This window comes from Lathamus discolor, chromosome 6 (genome assembly GCF_037157495.1).
Source record: "Lathamus discolor isolate bLatDis1 chromosome 6, bLatDis1.hap1, whole genome shotgun sequence".
Classification (NCBI taxonomy): domain Eukaryota; kingdom Metazoa; phylum Chordata; class Aves; order Psittaciformes; family Psittacidae; genus Lathamus; species Lathamus discolor.
In genome coordinates, this window is record NC_088889.1 from 86,655,129 (window position 1) to 86,679,942 (window position 24,814).

A 24,814-nucleotide genomic window follows, 5' to 3' on the forward strand; every position below is an offset into this window, starting at 1 on the left:
GGGTGATCTTAAGCTCCTTTCCAACTCAAACAATTCTATGATTCTATGCCCTGCACCAGGCCTGGCAGAACATGGTATGGTCGGGTTAGAGATGCCTACAGCCCATGCAGTAAAGATCCATCATGTGCATGCTGGACAAGTGTCCATCTCCCTTCAAATGCTGCCACATCTGGGTCATAAAAACATTTTATCTTTGCAGCAGAGAAATGATTTGTGGCAGGAAAACATCGCAAAAGGTGCCTGGTGTTTGTAGGGGATTTGTGATCCCCTGATTCCCACCAGGAGGTAGGACCTGGTCATCTCTGTGAGGAAGCAGCTGGGCTTCAGGAGGACCGGACCTGAATGCCATCACAACATGGGCAAGGAGACCTCATATCCCCTTCCTCTCAAGCCTTGACTCTTGTGCTGCAGCCTGCCTGCACCATGCCACCACCTCCACAGGCTGGGCAAGGAATACCCCTGCAGACCTGCTCACCACTCCTCTCCACCAGCATTCCTTGAAGACTGAGATGGCTCCAGCTCCCAGGAGGAGCCTGGCAGACCTATGAAGGATACCCCTGTCAGCTCAGCAGCGATGGGAGGAGGCGAAGCGCTCAGCCAGGCGGAGATGAAAGTTACACAGCGCAGATTAGAAGGCGGGTGAGTGTCAGGGCATCAGTAACGCCGTTGCTAAGGGTTTTAGAGCTGTCACGGCTGCCTTCTCAGACAGGAGGGACGAGCTCCTGCCCTGAGCTGTCTGCACAGCCAGGCACCCCTTGACAGCTCTGTTCTCAGCACTCATCTGGCTTCGGTGACGTGCTTCAAGCCAGGGCAACCCACTCAGCTCCAGTGCGTCCAAGCAGAGGGTGGCAGCAGAGCAAATTCATCATGGGAACATTGAATACAGCAAAAAGGAGAGAGATCAAGAAGTTATAGATGATGCTTCTGTACTGGGAGATCTACAGGAATGCACAGATCTGCAGAGTAACTTTTTCCCACGTTCCTTCCCTTTGAATTTGATTCCTGATCTCCCAAAAGATGATGTCTGCTGCTGCTGATAGAGATGCTCCTTCCACCTTCTCAGACATCTCTCTTTCCACACTGCCCTACAAAGCCTGGCTGTTCTGATCTGAGGGGCATCAAGTAGTTCTGCCAACACCCAAGCATGCCCTGCTCCTCCAAACCTGGAATCCTGGAGGAGGTCAGCTCACAGCAGGCATCACCACAGTAGAATTTGGGGCCAGCCACACAATTTGTTTTTACACATAACTGTTTCTAGTTGTAGCCCTGGAGCAGGATTTCTAGAAAGCCTCATATACAGGAAGGATCTTCACTAAAGCACCACTACTTTAACTCGCCATCTTTGCGTGGTAAGCCTTGAGACATCATTCTTGCTCCTTTATTCAAAGTCCTGTGAGAAGCCCTTTTCCAGTCAGTCCCACAAATTCCCAGTTGCTCTAGGTCCACTGCAGCACCAAAAGAACCACTTCCCTGCTCTGATAGAGCAGTGCCTTAATGATGTCTGATAAGGGACTGAGGTAAGAGGAGTCAGTAATCTCACTGGGAACCCTTTAGACAGGCATTAATCCTGCTGTCACTGAGCCCCTCAGGAAAACCGTTTCAATTACTTGATCTTCAGCTGTTTCTCCACATAATTTATATGTGGCTAATTGCCACAGTAGTGGCCCTGGATGTGAAGCAGATGCTGCTGAGGAAAGGAAGCATGTTGCATTCTTAAGTGATGGCTCTAATCTCTTTAAATAAAGGCAAGGCAACTTACATTTGATGGGAGGTTCTGATCTCTCCCTCTTCTTCTGCACCTCTCTGCAAAGCCTGCTGGACATTCATTCCTATTTTGACAGATCAGCACAAGGGCTTAGCTGTGGTGCTCCTCATTTGCAAGGATGGATGGTATTTCTCCACCCATGAGGACACAACTCCTGCTACCAGCAAGGAGACACACTTGTCTACAACTCTCTATCCAGAATACTACACAAATTCTCTACTAACAAAGTGGAGTGCCAGAGAAATAGAGACAAACGTGAAAGCAAACTGGTGACTAGAATTACGCAAGACTGCAGAACAAACATACATGGCAGTTATTTCTCTGGAGCAGAGGGAAGGAACACACCTCCTCTTCTGTCCTCAAATGACAGCTGGCAAGTAAGCCACCATCCCTATCAGTACACAAGGACCAGAGAGCAGTGGTCAGAAGAGTCACAGGGAGGAAGTGGTGGATCCCAAAGAGGAAACCCAACTGCTTGTTTGAAGACTCCACTGTGATAGCAGCCAGTTGCTGGGATGTTTGCAGAGGTACCAAGAAGTTTTCTGCAGTTGTTTTCAAGGACCTCTTAAAAGTCATCCCGCCAGCAGCTGGTGCTGACTAAACTCACCTATGACACCTCACTGACCTTTCTAAACCTCTTTCCCACATTCTGTAAAAGGCCAAGACAGCTCTGTGAGCATTGTCCATGAAGACAGGTCTTCCAGAGATGTTTTGTCTAGAGTAAAAGAGAGGGATGTGAAGCTACACCCAAGGCAGCACAAAGCAGAGCAAGGCACAATGGAAACAAAGAGAATTTTAATTAAAAAACCAAACACCCACCCCCAGAAAACAAAAAGGTCTCTCCCCCTGCACAGATCTGCATGTTCCCTCCAACAAAGAGGGTGCAGACTTCAGGTACAAGGGCCAGCACTGCCTTCTGCTCTCCCAGCAGCTCTGCCGCCTTGGAGACACAAAACAACCAACCAACCAATGCCCACTGCCCCAAGACCCCATGAAGGAAGTGGTCCCTGTTTGGCACAGTGTTTAGGAGATGCACAATAATGTCTTAGCCAGATAGACTGCCCCTTTCTGCTCTTCACCAGCACACTCTCCTTTTACAGCAGTCTGGCTTGCTACACCACCTCTTTGATCCTCCAGCACATGGGCTGAAATACACTGTCTTCTTACAGGGCTTCAGTGCAGCTGATGAGTCCAGTTCAATCAATTCCTCTGGAACTGGAGGTCCCAGAACCCCATGTTCATATCATGGCCTCCATGTGCAGAACCTTCAAGGCCTCTGAAATCTGAGAGCTGGTGTCAATCTGGCCGTACATCCCCACCAGGAAGGCCCTGTGCAGTAACACTGCTGCGTGCTCTGTGAAAGGGAAAGAGAGCGTGAGGACTGACCCAAGAGCTCCAACGTGCCAGCAAGAGCAATCCACCAACAAACATGGGGATGAATGCAGCTGTGCCAGAAGAAGGTGGCACAATCCATCATTTAACAGCTCTGTTGTTATATGATCACACGAGGGATCACAACTCAGAGAAGGTTATAAGGGATCAAACCTACTCCAAGGAAGCCTTTCTTGCCTGTATGACAAATCTCCCCTGTGATGCTCAGATCAAAGCTACTATTGATATAATCACCTGCACATTTGATGGGCTGGTCTAGGCAACCCTGACCCTTGGCAACTTCCCAGGGAGGCTGTTCCCAGCACAGGAGCCCAGCTTTGACCCTTGTGAGGCCAAGCATGCACCAAAGGTGGCAGATATCAACTTACCTTGGCAAAGAAGTGTGTATTCAGGCAGGTTTCTCAGTGCTGTCTGCACCACCTCAAAGTCTCGGCTGCCAAGGCAATACATGAAGGTGGGAAGGAAGTCTGCAGCAATGCTGGGAGTAAAACATGAGTGTCAGTGCAGTCCAGACCACCATCAACAGGCATTCAAGATGGGCAGTCGATGCCCATCAATGACTTGGGAGAGCTTGAGTTCCAGTGGGCCTCACCTAGGGTTGTTCTGAATGGAGCGCAAAGCCAGGCTGAAGGCCAGATTTCGGCAGGACTCCTCTGATGAACTCATCAGCTTCTGTAGGTTTGTCTGAAAGAAGAAGCACAAATTAGGAAGCAAACACTCCTCACACTTGCATTACTACCCCTCCACCACCAATCCAGCCCAACACACATCCAGCAGGTACTGGCTGAGCCAGAAAAATCCCTCTTTGTAAGAAGGATTATCCTGGTTTTGAATACTTTAAAGCACCTTTCTGTAATCTTATTCCATGTGGGTCAGCTGAGTTTTCCCCCAGCTCCAGCGTTTTCAACAGAGCTGTTTTGCTGTCTGCCCAATACTGGGAAGAGGACAGAGGGTTAATTCTTCCTCTGACAAAGAAAAGTTAAAGTGGATGATGGCAGACCCAGTATGAAACGGAGAGAAGATGGTAGGAAGTAAATACTGCCTGCTGTCAGAGGGCCTAGCTGAATATAGATGCTCCAACCACCACCCAAAAAGCAGAGGAAGGGTAGTACTTGAGCTGGCTGTGCAACACAGACTCTGGTGAGAAGAACCTCTTCCTTCCAGTGGCAGTTTGAGACACTAATACTCACAGCAAAAAAGGACAGAATTTCTGGCCTCCGTCTGGACATCTCATCAATGTCTGTCAGCACCTCCAGGATGTCTGGTGGAAGACACAGGTTGAAAGAAGTGACTAAAATTCACTGATCCAGCACAGGATCTTTTTATTTTTCCCTACAAATCCAATCTCCCAAGCAGTCAAGTTTTCCCACTTGTCTTTATGACACAGAACTAGTGTAATACAGACAGTTCTTCAAAAAGGATGACAACAGGTAGGTCATGTGCCAGATCAGCACATCCCAACCTGCACAGCCAGAAGTCACCAGCACTGTCACGCCATAGGCGAGGGAAGGAGTGGCATGTGAGGTTTAGATTCCAAAACACCCTCTTTTGAAGTTAACTGAAGGATCTTTACAGAAAGGCTCCTTCAAAAACACATCCAGGCAGGATTTCTTCCCCTTATTTCTAGTGTGGAAAGAAAAATGTCACCCCAATAATATAGCTTAGGTCTGAACACTGGACACCTGCAATTTCAGAGACCTCTGGAGAAAAATCCCGTTGTTCCCATATGTCAGGTTAACGCAGTTTTCTTCCATGAAGGCCATTTGGGGATTTCTAACAAAATCCTGCTTCTCATCAGTTTGGTATTTTTATATCACTAAAAAATGGCATTCTTATTAGCACTGCAGATCTGGCTCTAAATGAACTGCTTGAATTACTTCTGTCTCCCAGAGCACTTACAAGATGCTTGAAGAGCCCCAAAACACAGAGGCAGTTGCAGCACTGCTAAGTGATAACAGCATCATCATAAGCCTCTGTTGCAGCAAGTTATGGACAAGTTCAACCAAAACAAAACCACATCCTAACTGCTGGAGACTTCCAAGCACAAGACTGAAACAGGAAGCTAAGCTGACAGGTAAGTCACAGGGTTAGCATATGCCTGCATTTGCCCTGCATCTTTGTACAGCTCTGCAGGTCCTCACTTACCCTCAACTGTTTGGCCTCTAGAGAGCCTCTTCATGTATGGGGCCATTTCAGCTGGTGTGAGAGGAGTGAAGAGAGACACACTGACCAGGGGGAGAGAGCCGGCTGCTGCTTCATCTGGAGGAAAAGAGAGAGAATAGGTCACTCCCCAGAGTCCATGTAGCTTTAACAGGGAGACAGGTCCAGTATTCCCTACCAGTACAGTGATGCATCACAAACCAACCAGCAATACTGTAATACAGCTCCTGGCCTTCGCGCTGTCTATAGCATCACTGCACATTATGGTACCCCTCAGCTGACACAAAGGAACCTTCCCAAGCCGTTTCAATACTGAGTATTTTCCCCATGCAAGTTGTAAACAGTGGAGAAGTGGATTTACCCTTAGAGTATCCTAATAAGTAAATCCTTAGGTGTAGCTAAGGATGGCAAAATCCACAACAATGAAACCTGCCTTTGTTAAGAGCTGTTCTTCTGCTCCAGTAATCATATCACTGACCCATCCCAGATACTGGTTCCAAACTGTTGAGTATACAGGTGACATTCTCCACTCTAAATACCCTTTCATTAGGCTGGTATGAGAAGAACAAGCACAGCATACAGCCCATAAAAGCATCTGTGCTGTAAAATATACTGCAAGTTCAGCTGGAATAACATTCCCCCCACTCAGACTCACCATCCTTCTCTTCATCAGAGCCCCTATCCAAGACACCACTCTTACTAGGCAGACTCAGCCCAGCCAGGAGGGACTTCAACATTGCGAGGTCACTGTTGTCTGATGACAGGTCACTGGGGGAAGAGATGTCATGTTTAGCTTTCAATAGCAGTAAGGGCATGAGGAGAAGTAACAGCACATGTATGTACACTAAACTGAATCGTTTCTCAGAAGCAGCAACAGGACTTTTCCTTTCATCGTAACTGGAACTCAAACATTTTCTCCCCGTATCTGCAGGTGGGACCCTGCAGCCACCACTCAGTGAAAAGACTCTCCTGCTGGCCCTCTGGAAATGACTCCAGGGCACTATAAGGCCTCAGTAGGATGTTTATGCCATTATGTGAGTTGAAATCATTATCTGATCTCCTTGGACTAAGCTTTCACCAATAAGAAGGAACATGGCTGCTCATCTCAGTAGAGGATTCAGGGAGCAAAGGGTGAAAAAGTGCCATATTAATAGCTACTTTTTCACATTCATTCGCTGTTTTCTGTCCCATTAGCTCATGGCAGCCTGACTGTGCAAGTTCTCCGTAAGATAACCACAGGAGTAAGGCAGCTTACTGGAGTGGATCCGAGTGCTTCTGCAAGAAGGAGACAGCTGCCTGGGCATTGCATGTGATGTACTTGTGGATAAACTGCACAAACTTGCTGATGAAGGCAGCCAGGTGCCGTGAGGATTTTCTGTAGTTCTGGGAAAGGATTGAGAAGATGAGAGTTAACAAAAGAAAAACAACAGTGATGCACTCCCCAGCCTGCACCTCTGAGGTACCAGGGGGTAGCTTCTTTATCTCCTGCCTCCTCTTTAAGCTCTCCAAAGTACTTTTTTGTTCTTAGGAATATGAAAGTTTGCCCTCCAAACAAGAGGGAGCTGGGCTTGCCCTGTGTTACAGGAGCTTCTCCACCTAGTGGCTGGCAGCCCGAACGTGTGAAAGGGGAGCAGGGACTTTCCTACCAGCAACAGACGTATGAAGGACAGGAGACAGTCCCATAGTGCCGCCTGGTGCTCGTTCTGGAAGACCTGCGGCTGGAGCAGCTCCAGGATCCCCAGGACGTGGATGAAGAAGGTCAAGTGGTTCTGCTGCCTGAACTCTTGGAAATTGAGGTGAACACGGCCGTGCAGCAGTGCTGCAATCATTGGCAAGTGCCTGAAACACCAAACACAAGAAAATCCTGATCTAGCCTCTTTCTAGAAAGAATTACGTATTGTTACACCTCAGTTCCTGGAAGGAAGCATCCCTTATCCTCTTCCCAGGGTTGTGGATTTCATCCCCGTATCCATAGAATCAGCAAGCCCCATTTCCCACTCACGTTCTGTTCTCTAGTCTCCAGTTCCAAGAGTTCCTGGACAGGCATGGAGCCAAAATAGCTGCTGCCTCATTATAAGAGGCACTTTGCTACCCTTGAACATGGATTCTGTCACAATCACGATGATTGCAGCAAGGCTGTTCCCCTTCTAGGACATGGGTGAATGCTTCTCAATGAACTCCAGCTACACAGAGGATGAAAGGGAAGAGCAGTACCTGAGAAGTAGAATGGGATGAGCCACAGCTAGCTTCCTGCAGGCCATATTGGCATCCCACACGCGGCTTTCCGATGACTTGGAGTCACTGGTGTCTGCAAGGAGGTTAATGAATCTGTGAACCAGGGCATCGAGCTAGAAGAAAAGCAATGAGTACACAGTTAAGAAGTTTAAAGCACAAGCCCCTGGCTATTCAGCAGTGTTTCCCAATTCCTTTCCAACTACAGAGGGGGGTAACAGAAACCAGTTTCAAGTAGAATCTGCGAGCAGATGCAACGTTCCAGCTGGCACAAGATCTGAAGTCCACAGTCCCTACAGACATCAAAGCAGGACCCAACGCCTGCACACTTGTGCTTTACAGAAGCTTGTGGAGCTTAAACTATTTTATAGGAAGACACTGCAAAATGAACCAGACCTGAACCCTCTGCTCGTAAGAGTGCATACAGGGAGGGAGCAACAGAAGAGTAAGGTAAAGAAACCAAGCGAGCCAGGAAGCTTTTGCCAAACCCTGTCCTTTTTACCAGGACTGTCCTTTATGCCAGTTCTGGGCATCGAGATAGCATCTACTCTGGGTATACAACTAGAAAGGGGCCTTCCTATGCCTCTAACTTTACCTTGCAAGTGCTGCTGTCTCTGGCTCCTTCACTGGTGAGAAGCATCTCAGGCAAAGGCACAAGGAGCTCAGGTAGCTGCAGGTATATCTGAAGCAGAAGGTCCTGGCAGCATTTTCCCACAGAGCTGAAGAAAAAAGGGAGAGGTCAGCAACTGGTTACTGTATTAGTTCCAACATCTCAGACCCATCAGATTACTACCAGCCTTCCTGCATATGGCCAGCAGACCTTGTAAAAGAGCAGCCACTAATAATGTGAACCAGTGTTTTTTCAGTCCTTGCTTCTTCTGACCTACTGAAATTATTCATGGTCTACAGGGATCCATCCACAGGCTATGGAGATGCATCATTAGACCATCTGGAGTTAGAACACCGCAGTTACAAAGGGGCACAGGACAAGAAAGCTCTGCTTACATCTTGGCTGAAGAGTTCCTGCACATGGTACTCATGGTCACCCCCATCCCAACTGGAAGAGTAGTCAGAATCAGAACTATTCAGACTAGCTAGCATCTTCTCTACACACCTGCCCTCCACAAAACCCTGTCACAGTCTGTACTGGGAGGCAGTACAATGCACTGGCAACTGAGATCACTCAGTGTCTTTTCTAACACCACCATAAATGAGGTTAGAATTAGGTCAGTTTGTTTCACTGCCACAAACACAGCATCTTCCTGTTCTTCCCACAGTGCTAACATAGCTGTTAGGAAGCAATTTAGTCTCCATTCAGAGAGCAATCATAATGGTCCAGAAGCAGGATGCATTATGAGCAGTGATTCAAGGGATGAGTAGACAAGAAATCCCACATAAGGAAGCAGTAATTAAAGATAACCATTGTCTTACAAGAAAAAACAAAATCAAGCATGGCAAGCATTTCATCCTGATGTCCTAAAAGGGCCCTTAGACTTCACTTTTAAAGTCACCTTCCTGGTCCAAGTACTGTTTAAAATTACTTATTATTCCCCAAAAAACCATCTGGGAGAACAGCACAGACTTTTCATATGGACTCTGGAATACAATATTCTTGATGAAGACATGCTAGCAAGTCTCATCATTACCTGGCTGCCCATGCCCAAGCAGAATTACAGTAGACAGTGCTCCCCATTTGCAACCCCACCTGCTTCCCCATTGCTGGATGCAGCTGGTCAGATACTCCGTCACTTTCTTGATGCTCTCAAGATCCCCATGAGAGCAACTGAGCAACAGTGGCAGTCGAGACTGGATGAGTGTGCAGGAGGCCTCTTCAGTGTTCTGGTATCTGGTTTCTGCTTCAGCCAGGATCAGCTCCACCATGCTGATCAATTCTGATGCCTTCAGGTGGAGCACAAATTCCTCACGGCGCTTCTGTAATGCAAGAGAAAACCCAAAATGAATCCACAGTAAATCCCTAGATCCTTAATTCCTTCTAGTCACACCTTCCCCAGCTGAAATGGAACATCTCTTAGAACTAGACTTAAGAACTGCCCCATATCTAGAGCTCTGAAAGCATGCTTCATAGCCCCAAATGAAATGTCTTTACCAGTCTTCTACGTCTGAACTCATTTACTTCCATCCCAGCATCAGTGATGGTGGTCAGAAACCATAATTCAGTCACCAAACCAAAGAAATCCTGTGGCAAAGAGATGCAACCCCCTTTTCTTTGTAAAATGGGAATTACCCCACCCTGGGTTTTAGCTTGCTCACCACTGTATCCTTGTTCCTAGGTCTTTAACAGACACTGTGGCAATTGCTGTAGGGGGCATGCCAAGTGGGCAAACTTATGTGTGTTCACATCAGCTTTTTGGACTCAAAACTGCCACTGTAATATGTAACATAACAGAGCAGCTAAATAACCACCAGAGGTACAGGCAGCAAACTTGGCAGGCTGCACCTCTACCACTCCAGCCATCTCTGGACCATGGGAAAATCAGGCATTGTCAAAGCATTGTCTCTGACTCCATTCAGAGAGGAATCTTGGAAGAACTGAACCACTACCTGAGGAGTTCTTTGGTCCCTCCCCTGCCAGATCCGAGGAATGTGAATGCAGGCCCACAAGAAATCCAAGGATGCAGTTGGGTCAAACCTGCCAGAAGACAAAGGAAGACAGATTTGCAATTAGAGACAACACAGCCCTCAGGCAGCACACAAACACATGGTAGCGTCTCTAAACATCCTGAGCACTGTGAAGAAAGAAACATCTGCAAATGTAAAAATAGGATCCATTAAGTCCCAAGAAGGGGTTTGGTTCTGTTCCCAGATTATGACTAAATATTTGTTTCAATAAGCACAGCACAGGGTACAGAGCTGAACAAATGACATTCAGCAAGTGTGCAGCTACATGGAGTCTTGGACCACAAGTTGGTCATAACACAAACAATTAACGCCGTCCCAGTGAACAGAACATCCTTATCCTGGCTGTTATCCTGGACTGCAGAAATGAATGAAATTGTTAGTGAGCAAGAGATCAATAACAGAGTAATTAGCAGACTAAAATACTACCAGCTTTAGAAGTCCTGCTAGTTTATTCATGTCCTGAATTACTGCTATAAGGTATTAATGTTATCTGGTCCATAAGCGTAACAAGCTTAAGCAAGATAACTACTACAGTGGCACTTTAGTATTTGAGAGCAATGCTATAAGAAGCTGAGAGCTAGGGTGGCTTTAGAGATCAGAACTGGGAGACTGATGCAAGGAAGGGGGTTAGAGAAAGACTGGTAATGGAGTTTAGGACAACCAAAGGATCCAACAGAGCCTGCCCAGGTAGTGACTGCTGTGATTTCACTATCCAAGGCATCTCACAGACCCCATATTCATAAAGATTATCAACAAGGGCAACGCTAGATGGATTAGCCAGTGATTAGCACTTCCTGTTTAGAACACAGCCAAATCTTTATGCACTGCTTACATCAAACAGCAGGCAATATTTATATCAAGGTACACGAATCAGCATGACTGAAATCAGCATCCCTCTCACAAAGCCTGTTTTTGGCTGGGTTATATCTCCTGGCAGATGCACCGTGGAACGTGGCAGCTCTTGTTCTCAACTCCTGTTTGTTCTCTCCCAACACAATGAGTCACCCAACTCAAAACTCCTTGCTAGGCCTGAAAAAAAACAAAGCTCACCTTTGCTCCCTGTTTCTGCAGAGCAGAAGCCTGATGCACTGGTGCAGTGTGGTCCAACTGGACTGGTGAGTCAGAAGAGCCAAGAGATATGGGCGGAAGGAGGGTACCTGGGACCCTGCCTGAAAGGACCAAACAAGGCAAAGATGTAAGAAATGGATCCTTGCTGCAAGGTGGATGTAGGAAATACTATGTATATTACAGAAGGACAATGATCCAGGCAGCACAGAAGACAACAGGTGGATTTCGTTTTTTTTCTGCAGCACTTTCTAATTGAACATGGCATTGGCCATGAGATTCGGTTTTAGTCTTAACCTTGACATAGCACTTCTGGGGAAGCTATTGATCTGTCTGCAAAAATATCAATGAAACCACAGCTGGCTGGGTTGTTAGGTGACTACATTGTGTCTGTAACACATTCCAAGGTCCTGAAAAGAACACAGGTGAGGTAATATAAAGATAAGATGAAATACAAGCCTTTCACTGAGAAGGACACACCAGACTCCCCCTCCTAGCCATCTTGTACTGCTTTGGAACTGATCTACCAATATGTGGGAAAACCCAAAACTACCCCTTGCCCTGTTTCTAGGTGCAGGTCAGCACCCCAGGAAGGTGGTTTCAGCACAGCAGTCTCTCTACCCAACAACTCTTACTTTGTTCCAGGAGAATAATAGCTTCTGCTGGAGGTCAGGGCAACTGCTGATCACCTCTGGGTCCAACATCTCCAGCCAGTCATTAAGAAGGCCAGAGGAGGGCCCTAGCCAAGCTGCTTCAGTACTGAGGAGAAAACAAAGCCAGTATCAGTAGTGACGTTGTGAACCCAGACCCATCAGTGAATTCCCATCATTGTCTTGGGCTCACCTGCAACTGTCCATCTCCTTCTTCACTGGTGTTTCTTCTTTGTCCTGGAGCAGCAAGGAGCTCACCACAGCAACTGGTTTTATGGCAGGAAACCTGGCCTCAACATTAGCTGAGAAGAGGACAGTCAGGAGTTCCTCCAAGTACGGAGAGTGAGTTTCAATCAGACCTTGAAGGACTAGCAGAGGGAGAAAGATGTCACTCGTTAAATTCAGGATGTGGTGAAAGCTATAGAATCTTGTAAGATTATCATGAAAGCAACCAGCCCAGCATTCCTGAGAGCCTGGCTCAGTAAAAAGGGAATCTGACTTTTATCTGGGATAGATGACTTCTATTTCTCATTTTGTTAGTAGAAACAGTGCTGAGAGACTTAATCCCGGCCCCAGATCACAGTTTACAAACCCACAAACCAGTGCAGGGTAAGCAGGGGATACAAGATAGGACCAAGCTTAGATCAGTTCACATTTTCTGATCCAGGCAGAAGGCAGCTTCCCACAGCCTGCACAGCAGGCACTCCCTTGCTGGGCTAGAAGTTCAACCTGCTGCTGCAAAAGGGGAGCAAAGCAGAAGGACAGCCATACCTTTGCTGATGAGCTCCGGCTCCACATTACACTTCTCTCCTGATTTGAGGGTTGCAATGATGGCACGTACCGTGGAGCTGATCAGATCAGGGTCATGACGGAAAGTCAGAGCTTCTGTGAGGTGCAAGAAGCCACCTCGAACTGCAAAGAAATCACAGCATTGGCATCACAGGGCCAAGCCAGCCTCACATCAGGCTTCTCTTCTCAAGATGCCCATGAAGCTCCAGGGCACAACTACTCAAGAATACACACTACACTACTGCCTTTTTACTCCCACCAAAACTCTTGACAGCTCTTTTACATGTTACAGGGACATGTGGCTACAAGAAAACTCTAGAACTGCAAACCCATTTCCATTGGTTATATACTCCTCCTCCCATGAAATGGCAGATGGTAAAACAAGTAATGATGCGACCTTGTTCCAGAGACATTCTCATCTTTCACAACTACAGCTAGCACAGAATTCCCAGCCTGAGCAATTGGAAATTTTCCCTGAAAGATTTGCAATGCTTAGTGAGATGCTGCCAGTCGCCTACTGCAAGCCCCTAGAGCTAAGTCACTTGTTTGCATCCCCATGGAGTTTATACAGCACAGGACAAAACCTCCCTTCGCTATTCCTAAGCGTACCTCTCTAAAAGGCAGCCCACTACACTTTCTACCCTGGGGGCAGTTTTGTTTCTGTCCCTTTCTTGTCCCACTTTGTCCACTCTGAGTCCTATAAGCTGCACAATACCGGTACCATCACTGATCCTGTGCCTTGAGGAGTACTGCACAGCAAAGGCCTTCAGCTGAGCACGCAGAGGACCATCTTCCACTGCAGGGTTCTCCAACCACTGTAGCATCTGCATGAGGACTTTGAAGAAGAGTGAGGAGAAGGCAGTGTCTTGTGGCATGCAGCGCTGGGGAGTGCAGCAAAAAACACTTGCTTATACACGTTTCAAGAATACAACAGAAATAGCAGGAAAGATGCAGATAGTGGCACACACTGCCAAGAATACATAGAGCACACCCACGCTGTTGGACCACAGCTCACTCATAAGGCAGTGGTTTCTAGTGTACAAATGCAAAGCAGAAGACTGAGTCACACACACAATACCTCTCCCAGCATAACTAAGAGTAACTTTGTGCCTTCTTTCATCATGACAAAAGGAATGAGTTATTTCATTGGATAAATCATAGCCTGCTCAGAAGACTTAAGGAACAATAGACTTCAGTTCTTAAGTTGTTTGCTTGCAAGACACATCCTTGCTCCAAAACAGCACAGGCTAGAGATCCCAAAACCAATCAGCTACTAATCCACCATGCTGCACAGTTGCCAGACTAGGTAAGATACACCTAACCCTGCATGCAAGCCTCAGTTCTCAGGAGTGCTAGACTAATGTGGCAAGCCTGCACCCAGATGTCTATGTCCAGGCAACTTAACTCCCTCTGTGTCATGCTCAGCATTACAGAGGTAGAGAGCCTGCACATAGCAGAGCAGATGAACTGCAGACCTTTTCCTCCTCACCCCTCTTTGTTAAATACTACAGAGATCCTCATCTTAACACCGCTCACCTGATACTGGTACAACTGGCGCAAGAGGGGGCAGGAGATGAAGTGGTTGCGATGCATTGCCATCACCAATGCTCCGCTGTGTGGCGAGTTCATGAGTGCAGCTACTGCCTGGAGAAGTCGTGCTGTGATCCCAGTGACCTGCGTGTTCCCTTGGCGGATGCGAGCCAGCTCCTGCCCCAGGGCCTGCTGTAGTGCCAGGGCAAGCGGGCGCAGGCTTGAGTTCTGCCATCGTGGATCTGGATTTAGTGGGAAAAGCTGGTAGAATACAGAAAGGAATAAGAAATGAAAGAACTTGCTGTACCATGAACATCCTGAAGCAGAGGACTGATTTAACTTGTACAATTACACTGACTGTGATCCAACTGGAACCTTCTGATACAGCTTATTTAATGTTTCAGTTCCTGGTATAGGAACATACATAGCATGTATGCAATCCCAACATGACTATCAACACTGACACTGTGGGGGAATCACCATACCACCCAAATACTGGCAACTAACTTGGCCAACTAATTCCTGTAGACTCTTTCTGGAGTCAATGAAGAGAGGGAGGCTCTGCAAGCAGGCAAGACAGTACAAATGCTATCTGCACACTGCTTTGCTGCCTAGGCCCTGTGAGCATGTCACAAATCCTCCCATCTAGTGCTGAGAGGAAAGCCACTATACACAGACAAACAAGGTACAGAGACAGGAATATGCTAAGACGCACTGACAGCATTAGGCATAATCAAAAGCCACATCATGTTCAAACTAAAAGGAAAAAATCCTTCCAGGATCAATCCCATGCGGCTGTAATGCCGCAGCCTCATTGCATACAGAGCTCTCATACTTACTGCCTGCAAACACTGCAGTAGGAAGGGTCAGAAGACACAAGAATAAGAGAAACAGACTTTATGAAGGGGCTGCAGGGAAGCAGTGTTATCAGCTAGAGGTTATACAAGTACCTGCAGGAAGATGCCTGCCAGATCATCTTCTGGGCCCAGAACTCGCACTTGGCTTAAGGCCCGGATCCGGCTCTGGCCTTGAGAGTTCTCAGGACTGGATTTTGACCTTGCAGTCTCAGCGCTGTCTGCAAGAGGAATAAAAGAAAACAAAGATAAATGCTGTTATGACAGCTAGCACTTGGGAGGCCCAACACAGGATCACCTTCAACTTTACAGTCTCTAACTAGTGATGAATTTAGTAGCTTTTCTCTTGAGGCCAAGCAAGACCTATTATTCCATATCACTCACAACCCATTGTAGTAAACTCCAAAAATATTGCAATTTCTCCCTTTGCCAGGAGCAAAAATCTCTAGCAAGGACCGGTGTCTAACTGCAGCCTGCTGATATATTGCCACACAGCCCCTTTTGAAGGCAGCTCTTCCTGTCCCTCTCAACAGCAAGGAAGTTTGGAAGATGACTTTGATATTCAGCAGCTTAGGCCATCCCAGGCAGTACCTCGGCGGGCTGGTAAGGAGGCAGTGAGCAGGGAGTGGAAAGTCTGGCCTCCTGTTGCTCCTCTCTCATGCTGAACCTCTACAAGGTGAGCCATGTAGTCTGAAAAAGAAAAAAAAAACATGAACACTTCCTCATCTTGCCCTCTTTAGTAAACCAGGGCAGAACTGTTTGCTGTTTGTACAGCTCCCTCAGTGAGGAGAATTTGCTGCTCCTATGGACTTTGTGAACACAATGCTTTTAAACCTTGTTTCTTTTACAAGATAGCCTCCACATTACTTTTTAGACTCTTTACAATCTAATCTACAAAATCCTTCTTCTAGTTCAGGAAATACAGCCAAAGGCCATCCAGAGAAGCTCTTGGGAGATATCTACAGTGACAACAGGGTGCCAAAGCAGCCTGTGCACACATTTTGCTGGACTACTTTTGATTTTCCCAAAGAAGTCATATGAGATACTTGTGAAAACTGTTCAAGTAAAATGCTTTGTCAGCCTTATCTAAAGCTCTTACTCTTGTCCATGATGTTCTGCTCCAGTGTCTGTGGATCATGAGATACTGCCTGATCCAGGTACTGCAAAAGTTTGCTCATGCTGGAAACTGGGATTCCAAAGGACTGAACAAAGAGAAGCAGCTGCTGTGGCTCCAGGTCCTGCAGGGCTGAAATACACAAACACTGAGTCCTCAGACCTCTGAACTGCCCACAAAGGGTCATCTCTATTACCTGATCTTTGTGCTTTTGGCTGGACCAACAGTGACACTTTAATGACAGGACCACAGAGAGCCTAAAGCCAGAAGTCTGACAGCTGCCTACTGTGCCTTCTTTCCTCTGCAAATCACTGCCTTCTTATTGCATCCTCCAGTTAATTCACTCACTGTTTAATTTGATCTTCTGTTTAACTTGATCAAAACCTCAGTAACCCAATCACTCATATTAAAAAATAACTTCCACCTTATCTGTTGATGGCTGCAGGCAGGAATTATTGAATAATTCAATCACTCTCTATAGACAGCTGTCATTTAATTAGTAAGAAAGGGACAAAAGCTCTGAATACCAAGAAGAAAAAGAGCACAGATGAGCTGTGCAAGGACAAAGGTAACTAGAGGCACAGCTTACATCCTTCAAACACTGCTTTTCACATTGCAAGCACTGCCCTATGGAAGCCGTACGGTGCTTTTTGTCTGGCGACTGCATAGGTTAGTTCAATCTGTATTGTTGTAATAAAGATGGGACTCCAATTCAGTCCTCCTTTTCCTCTAAAATATTCAGAAAGCATAACACCCATACAGACTCACTCCTCTATTTTAAAAGTGATAGTGAACGTATACAAAAGCTGGCAAGCTTCAGCTGGATCAGAGAGGGAGGAAATGCCCTTCATGCTGCAGTAAGAAGCTCTACCAAAGGCACTGACCTCCCCTTTGGTCTCAGATTTCCCTGAATTCTGCTTTTAATGCTGTAGGGATTAACCTGTGGGGTCTGAAGGTTAGCAAGGTTGTACCTGTTCTCAAACCCTTGTACATGAACTACACAGCATGGCTGAGCAGGGAATCACTCTGGGGCATCCCTTAACATCCCATGCCCACAACCAGCTCATATTCTGTATGTCTGTTTGGCAGCCCTAAAGGATGTAGCAAAGTATCTGTTGTATGTTTAGACTGCACTTAAACACACTGCTTGCTAAATCCAAGCTCCCTGAGCAGCTGTGGTGTCTGCAGTGACTGATGGCCCCATCCAAAGGCATCCAAGTATGATAGCTGGGAGCACAGAGGATTGGAGGGAGGAAGCCTCTCGTTTTCCTTTCAGGTCCTTTCAGGAGGGTCTGAACCACCAATAAACACGCCACAGGCTCACCTGCATCCACAAGACGTGGGACCTCCGAGCGGATCATACGCAGCTTTAGCCAGTCGGGGAGCAGCAGAGCCTCCTCTGAGGTGTCAACCAGAAATGCAGTAGGAAGGGGTTTCTTCTCTGGGAACCATATATCCAGTAAGGTGTAAAAATCACCATCCCCTGCTTAAGAGTGGATACAAAATTATCTCCCACGTTCATAAGCACCTAGAAGAGCCTGCCCTTCTCTGTACAGATCAATACACCAGAACACTTCTTTGTTCAACTGTCAGAAACAACTTGGCAGTAAACAATATCAAGTGGAAATATGAACTACAAATCTGAGTGCCCAGCTCTCATACTATAGTAAGTCTCTGAGTCCCTCTTGTTTAGTACAGAGGGAAACAGCATTTTAATATTTTCTGTCTACAGAAGGCAAAAATAATAAGCCTGCAAATCACTCTGTGCAGCAATATTCCAATACCTTTTACAGCTACAAACAAGAATCGCAAGGGACAAGCCCCCGAGTAGAAGGATTAACACCATGACCTATTAGGAGACGGCAGATAGAGAAGTTTCTGTATTGTCCATGGCCCCTTGAATATATCTGAGCACATTTCACTAACCTTGAGGTGGCCCTAGTGTCAGGAGAATAACCATGGCATGAACCACCAGGATGTGCATAGTGGCTGTTTCCCCACTAGTCCAACGAAGGAACACCTGATCCTGGGACTCTGACTAGAAAAAAAACAGAAAAAATGAGGATGAACAAAGGTGGGGAGAGAAAGGAGAATGGGATGTGAGACATACAGATGAAAGGAGAACATGACACTGGACAAATTTAGCCATATCAAAGTCATCCCCCCCCAGCACAGTATCTCCAACAGTGGCCACAAAATTTACTCAAGGAAGGTAAAAAAGCTTTTTATGTACACATATGACTGGCTCTCATATTATGCCAACATCCAATTACCTTTAGCTGAGGGAATTCTTGAACCAGACATTGTTTATACCCACAAAGGGCTTCCCTTTTGTTAACCTGTCTGGTTTTTTTTACCTGCTTAAGACAGGCAGAAAGGCACTCACCCAGCTGTACACCTCCTCGCCCTCCTTACTCTGGCGCATGCGTTTGATGTAGCGAGAAAAGATGGAGAGAAGAGCAACAAGCACTGCATCTGACTCAGCACAGTATGAGAGCTTGGAGAAGAGGTGAGACATGATGGTAGAGCGCTCCACGATGAGTCGGGCTACATCCTGCAAGGGGAAGAGATCCCTGAGGTCTTTACTGAACAACACAGCCAGGTTCTCCTGTTCACTGCATCAGATTCTCCAGTTTCCATCAGCATCCCAGTTAATACCACTCTGAAGATCAACGTGTAAAGTCAAGAGCAGAACTGTCACAACAGGGAAAATGCCAGTGCTTTGCATGCACCTTGTGATAACATTGCAGTGTCCCAGCTGTAGCACAGCTGCATTCTGATGCATCCCATAACAAAGTGAGCATTACCCAGTAAAAACCTGCATTTCTCTAAAGAAATGGACCTATTGACTCTTATCAGTTAACCTTCCCCATGTATCTAACCAGATCTACGGAGGGGGAAAGAGTACAATGAGCCTTAAAAGCAATGAAAAAAAGCACCTGGAGATAGAAAAATGGAAAAAAATAAATTGATAAAAAAATAACTCAACAAAACCTTTAAAAGAAAATCGGAAATTTTGGTGACAGGGAAATGCACAGCCCACCACTACTGTTCTGATTTCCCATTCTCTCCCCAGATACATGGGACTACAGGTTTAGCACCTGCTTACTTGTGAAACACTGCCAAGTGATGGGATTTCTTTCAAACCACTATTCACTCTTGCATTCCCCATCTGATGGGCAGCTGGACTGGAGGCCATTGCTCCGATATCATTTCATGATATGAAACCAAAGCCACAGGTTACCTCCCAACACGGACACAGAAACGCAAACATGCAGTTATCAGATTCGCATGCTCCCAAAAACCTCATCCTGCTGGTACAGCAAGTCACCACTGTCCTGAGGCAGGCCAGGTCTCCCCCATGCAACCCCCCTGCCCCAACAACCTGGCCTCTCACCAGCGCAAGGTCATTGTGCTGTCCCTGCTCCTCCACAGGGGCATGCTGGGAGAGGTACACCAGGTAAGCACTGATGGTCTGGGGATCCGTCTCCATGTGGATGGCCTAGAATGAGAATTACTCTCATCAGAAATCAAGACTCAATCAAAACAACCATCAGCATAAGAAAAATTCTTTGTGAGCATATAAACATGTTGATATCGCATGTTTGCTCTGATTTATTTTAACATGAGTAGGACAAACAGCAAGCTGGTCACTTATCCTTTCCAGCTACTAACACCTACCTGCTGCAAGGCAAGAGCTGTTGTTGCTCTAACACTGTCAAACAGTGGCAGCCTGGGGAGGTCTTTCAGCAGCCACTGATATCCCTGCAGCAGTTCAGAATCACCAGAGTCTTCTTCCATGGGGTGATCTTTCTCCTCTCCATCACGCAGTCCCCCTTCTGACAGCACCAAGGACAGGCCCTGTAGAAGTCACATGGACACAACGGCTGCATTTGAAGCCACAGCTGGAGTGCTACCTTCATACTAATACAATAGAAACAAGATTCAAACATCATGCAGCAATCCAAATGCAGCACATAACGGGTTTCATATCTCAAATAATGTCTTTGCTTGACAGCTAGTCTGCTTGAAGTTTCGGTCTTCTCCAAGCATATTCTTTTCGAGCTCTGTGCAATAGTACTTGTCTTGACTATGCTCTAGAGCACCAGGCAGTCACCCATTTACACTGCCCATAGGCAACAGCTCCTGCCCATTACTCCACTGGATTACTCCAATTACACACGATCTGCTGAGTCTACACCTGAACTTCACAGGAAACAGCAAAATCTAAATCTACCTTAAGAAAAGTACTACTTGGCTGTTGAACAGAGAAGGTTTTTGAGCAGTAGGGAGTAGAAGTGCATTTCAGGGGGTTTGAAGACTGAGACAAGTTATGAAGAAGGGTGACATGAAAGAATTTCACTGTGCTGGCTCTTAACTCATAAGAACCCAGGACTCTGCCCTCAGCTTCGGACAAACTTTCGTCAAGAAGATTTTCATTCTGCTCACCTTCATGGCCAGGACTCGTGAGGCCACCTGGGAGGAACTCAAGCGTCGTAGGAAATAGTCAAGCACCTCACAAGTTGTCTGTTCATCTGCTTTGGGACCCAACAGCAAGTCTTGCAAGCGCCCAAGCAGCTGCCTTTGTTTCTGTTGTCTCTGTGGAACAAGAAGTTGGCCCTTCCAGTAAAGTCAAATCTGGGATGCACAGAAAGTAGGTAACAGAAGTGATCCCTAAGAGAATACTCACCTGGCGTTTCTTGGCACGTTGGTCCTTACTCTCGCCCTCCTCCTCTTCTTCACCTGAGGTTGACTCATCAGCAGCATCATGCAGCAGGAATTCACAAAGGCACTGCACGGGTAGGACATCCAAGGAACCCTCACTGGACTGAACCAGATCTGCCAGCCATGGCATTGACTGTGATGAGGCCTAGGAAGCAGGAGAATAACAATGCAACAGCAGCAGAATATAGATGCAGCACACTGATCATTTAATTCCAGAGCAGTAAACCCCCTTCCCCTTAGCTTCCTTTTGCCCCTCACTCTGCTCAAGTTTGAGACAAGGGATCAGATCCCAACACAGTCAAGCCATCGAACCAGCCCACCTGTCTTTGGATGATGTTGAGAAGGAAGTCAGGATGCCGACTGCGGCACAGGAGGTGGCCCAAGCGAAGTGACTGGTTCAGGCTTTTCACCTGCTCCAGGACATGTGGTGGAGGTCTCCGTGGGGGGCCCCTGCCAGAGAAACAAGAAGTTATCCACCACGCAGACTTACCTTCACTCTGGTGTTGATGAGGATCAGTCAATTCAGAAGTGTATGAGGGGGACATGGAGGTGGCAACAGAAGGACAAGGACCTCAGGCTACCAAACCTCAGGGCTCCTCTTGCCCACATCAAGCACCCTACAAGCAGTAGCTTCCTGATGAGCATTAACTGGGATTTCATGATGGCACCAGCCTGCAGAAGGTTACTTACTGAGGGTCCAGACTTGTCAGCTGGGACAGCAAGAGGCTGCTGCTCTCTGTAATGGTTTGTTTCGTGGATGCAGCAGCCAGATGACCCTCAAATGCAAGAATCTCCTGTTTTTCTCTCTGTGAGATTTGGAGTTCACGATTGATCATCTCTGTGCGTGTCTCCTCATCCGTCAAGGTACATTGAGGATAGGAATAATTACTGAGAAAATAAGTTAGAAAAGAAAATTGTTATCTTGGCTTATTCAAAACTCATGAACCACAGGCAGAAAGTGTCCTCAGAACCTCAGCTTCCATTAGGCAACACAGAAAGAAACACGACAGCTTCCCAATGGGGCCAGAGAGACTGAAACCTTTTCAGCAATGCACACCACAGTTATCCCTCCATTTTTTAAGCTTTATCCCTCACTTCTAGTATTTCTGTTGGGGGAAAGTACCTTTCCCACTCAAACTGTGATGTTGCTGCCAGCCACATTATTTTACATCAGTCCTACTGGAAAGGAATGAGCCAGGTGGCACAAACTTCATGCAGACATAAATGTTGTCAGTGGTCTATTTGACTTATGTAGAGATTTAACCATACTAACTTGGTCATGACCATTTCCATGAGCATCTTTAGAGAAGGGTACTCCTCCCAAGCAGCCAGACCTGCAGCAGAGAAAACAGCAATCAGGAATACAAGGAAAAACGTGAGGGTCTTTATATATATTCCAACACATTCCAAAATTGGGAGACACACAACAAACTCACTTCAGAACAGGCCACCACACTTCAGAGCACAGGCTACATGATTCCAGCCACAAGGTGGTCTAAACCTCGAAACTGTGTATTTTTGCACACACAGGGAATAGACAGTTAGTTAACTGTGGTTATCTCCTCAACCCAGCACATGCCTTGAACACAGGCATCCAGACTTCAGCAGAAAGCACCTTGGGCAACTTTTGCAGCAGAAATAATATCCTGAGAGATGTCCACACTCACCAATGTTTTCAGGATTGAATGCAGCCACTACCAGCAGGAGAGGCCAGGCTTTCCAGTAGAGGGTAGAAATAGCTAGATTTGGAGGCTGGTACCTGCAAAAGCCATCAACAAATACAAGCTGTCAGATCTGGTTACTTAAGTCCGCCTCAAGGCTCCTTTTCTCCTTAATCATGCACTGATCTAAAGATTCAGCCTCTTTCAGGAGGGACAGATAGATTCAGCTGAAAATATCACAAGCAGAAAGGTCAGAGTTCCTGCAGAGGAAAACCCATTCCATGAGTCAGGTCTTAATTAGGTCTTAATTGCTCTACAGAAATTCCCACCTGAACATTGAAAGGCTTCCTCATCACTCTGTTATTACAAACTGTAGTAGGGAAAAGCATCTCAAAATCTGTGACAGTTAGTCACCAAGTGAAAATGAGCTAGATCACAACAAGATTGTCTATGTGATAAGCCTTACCCTGGGGGTAGCTGGATATTCTCTGGGTGGTGATAAGTGCACAGATTTAAGACTGCATCGATCAGCTGGATTCTTTCTACCCTCAGGACCTCGACATCTGGAGGAGAAGAAAAGACAAAGCAAGTTATTGACCTGTCTACCTGGCTGAAAGTCCTTCAAGAAAAGCATTACAGTATAAGAAAAATTTCACTTCAAGCAACTAGGTTATTGTGGGCTTGTTCTCATGATATTACAGGAACAAAACCCAACAACACTTTAAAAAGCAGCAACACTTAAAGTTGTAAGTCAATATATAAGGATATTGAGCTTTTCAGCTCCAATTTGGTTTAAATTCTTAAGGGCAGGTTTTTTCCCCAAATGCATCCAATATGATACCTGTTTCAGAACTCAAGTAAACTTCTTCACATAAGCAGTAAAACTGCTCAGAACTTCTGGGGCTCAGAGGAACTAAAAATGCTATTCAACTTTGCTGCAAACTTTCAGACTGACTCTAACTCCAGTTATTCCAGTATCGGGAATGGTGCAGTATTTAATATGCTATGCTGAGAGACTGGATGTATTTTCCCAGCAAAGTCTAGTTCATTCCACTTGCACTGGATTAGACGTTGCTATTAACCAGTGAGCACTAAGAGCACATAAGATGCTTTAGAATCAAACTCTGACAATCCCCTCCACTCTGACACAAACACATGTAACTCAACTGAATGAGCTCCAAGGATGACAGGACAAATGCTGAATGAATTCGTAACAGGGGCTAAGAGTTAAGGTTGCTTTTGTAACTGTTATTCTGTAACAGTGTTTGAATGGAATTAGGAGGAGCATGCTATACATAGGTTAATTACCTTAACTTCCAACCCTTTCATTTTTGCACGGCCTAAAAACTTTTACTCATTTTACAATATGTATAAAGGACTAAAGTGAATTTTAAGATGCTAACTCCAAGCTTTGGGTGGTTATTCACAGTCCTTCATCCTCAACACAACCAAGAATTTCCCCAACACTCCATGACAGAAAATTAGAAACAGAGAAAAACAGCAGGAGAAAATAAGAAGCTTCTCTAGTGAGAAAGCAACAGCAACATGTGCCTGGCTTTGAGCGAAATCCTTAGCCATCCCGACTAAAACATGCTTTAGGTGGTGAAAACGCTCTCTGGTATGTGGTAGGAGCTGCCAGAGCCAGCTGTGGCGGTAACAGGACATGAAGACAGGAGGAACCACTTGCTGACTGGAGATTTATACAGTCTTACCATCTGCTTGCACAGCCGCAGCCCGCTTCACCAAGTGGTCAGCGAGTTCCATGGCATCCGCAGGGCCAAGAGGAAGGTCCCGTGACAAACCGATCACAAGGATCCGCATCAGCGTGTCTTCAAGGATGGGCACCTCGGAGCAGAGGCGAAGGAAGAAGCTGCATGAGACATGAGACAATCAGGTTTCTTTTGACAGCAGTATGAGGGTTCCTGAAACCCTCCATAGACCCTAGAGCTCATCTGAGCAGAAGAGAAATCACAGCTTAGTTCACAATCCCTTCCCAAGTATCCAGCTCCAAATGTAACTACCTGAAACAAACCGCTTTATGGAATATTGCTCACATTGCCTTGTACCTCTACATTTCAGCTTGCTTGCGTCTGAGCTCCCTAACATTACCCCAGTAAAGCAGACAGCACAGGATGGCCCTTCTTACAATTACAGCATCAAGATACAGAACAGCCTGGCACAGGGAATAGGAATAAAGGAGGAAGAGGATCAGATGGAGAATGGAGCAACATCCCTCA

General features: G+C 46.3%; 1 protein-coding gene across 4 annotated transcripts in view; it reads right to left on the minus strand.

The window, feature by feature from the left end:
* Positions 1-2,543: 2,543 nt before the first annotated feature.
* Positions 2,544-24,814, minus strand: part of INTS1 (integrator complex subunit 1) — a 28,665-nt gene continuing 6,394 nt past the window's right edge. Inside the window, exons 14-47 of one of the 4 annotated variants that reach the window (XM_065684482.1) lie at positions 24,290-24,447; positions 23,044-23,140; positions 22,584-22,675; positions 22,190-22,250; positions 21,607-21,804; positions 21,237-21,366; positions 20,882-21,061; positions 20,641-20,790; positions 19,873-20,052; positions 19,589-19,693; positions 18,578-18,745; positions 18,118-18,229; positions 17,516-17,674; positions 16,177-16,323; positions 15,669-15,767; positions 15,174-15,298; positions 14,230-14,484; positions 13,409-13,574; positions 12,676-12,816; positions 12,098-12,272; positions 11,890-12,013; positions 11,240-11,358; positions 10,112-10,199; positions 9,255-9,481; positions 8,145-8,268; positions 7,532-7,665; positions 6,964-7,156; positions 6,573-6,700; positions 5,973-6,085; positions 5,303-5,416; positions 4,348-4,418; positions 3,750-3,841; positions 3,526-3,635; positions 2,544-3,119 (exon numbers count right to left, since the gene is read on the minus strand). In XM_065684482.1, the coding sequence (XP_065540554.1) occupies positions 3,004-3,119; positions 3,526-3,635; positions 3,750-3,841; positions 4,348-4,418; positions 5,303-5,416; positions 5,973-6,085; positions 6,573-6,700; positions 6,964-7,156; positions 7,532-7,665; positions 8,145-8,268; positions 9,255-9,481; positions 10,112-10,199; positions 11,240-11,358; positions 11,890-12,013; positions 12,098-12,272; positions 12,676-12,816; positions 13,409-13,574; positions 14,230-14,484; positions 15,174-15,298; positions 15,669-15,767; positions 16,177-16,323; positions 17,516-17,674; positions 18,118-18,229; positions 18,578-18,745; positions 19,589-19,693; positions 19,873-20,052; positions 20,641-20,790; positions 20,882-21,061; positions 21,237-21,366; positions 21,607-21,804; positions 22,190-22,250; positions 22,584-22,675; positions 23,044-23,140; positions 24,290-24,447 (4,651 nt within the window). In that variant the 3' untranslated portion in view covers positions 2,544-3,003. Of the gene's footprint in view, positions 3,120-3,525; positions 3,636-3,749; positions 3,842-4,347; positions 4,419-5,302; positions 5,417-5,972; positions 6,086-6,572; positions 6,701-6,963; positions 7,157-7,531; positions 7,666-8,032; positions 8,087-8,144; positions 8,269-9,254; positions 9,482-10,111; positions 10,200-11,239; positions 11,359-11,889; positions 12,014-12,097; positions 12,273-12,675; positions 12,817-13,408; positions 13,575-14,229; positions 14,485-15,173; positions 15,299-15,668; positions 15,768-16,176; positions 16,324-17,515; positions 17,678-18,117; positions 18,230-18,577; positions 18,746-19,588; positions 19,694-19,872; positions 20,053-20,640; positions 20,791-20,881; positions 21,062-21,236; positions 21,367-21,606; positions 21,805-22,189; positions 22,251-22,583; positions 22,676-23,043; positions 23,141-24,289; positions 24,448-24,814 lie in introns of those variants that run through there. The other 3 variants (XM_065684483.1, XM_065684481.1, XM_065684484.1) reach the window with 3 other exon arrangements.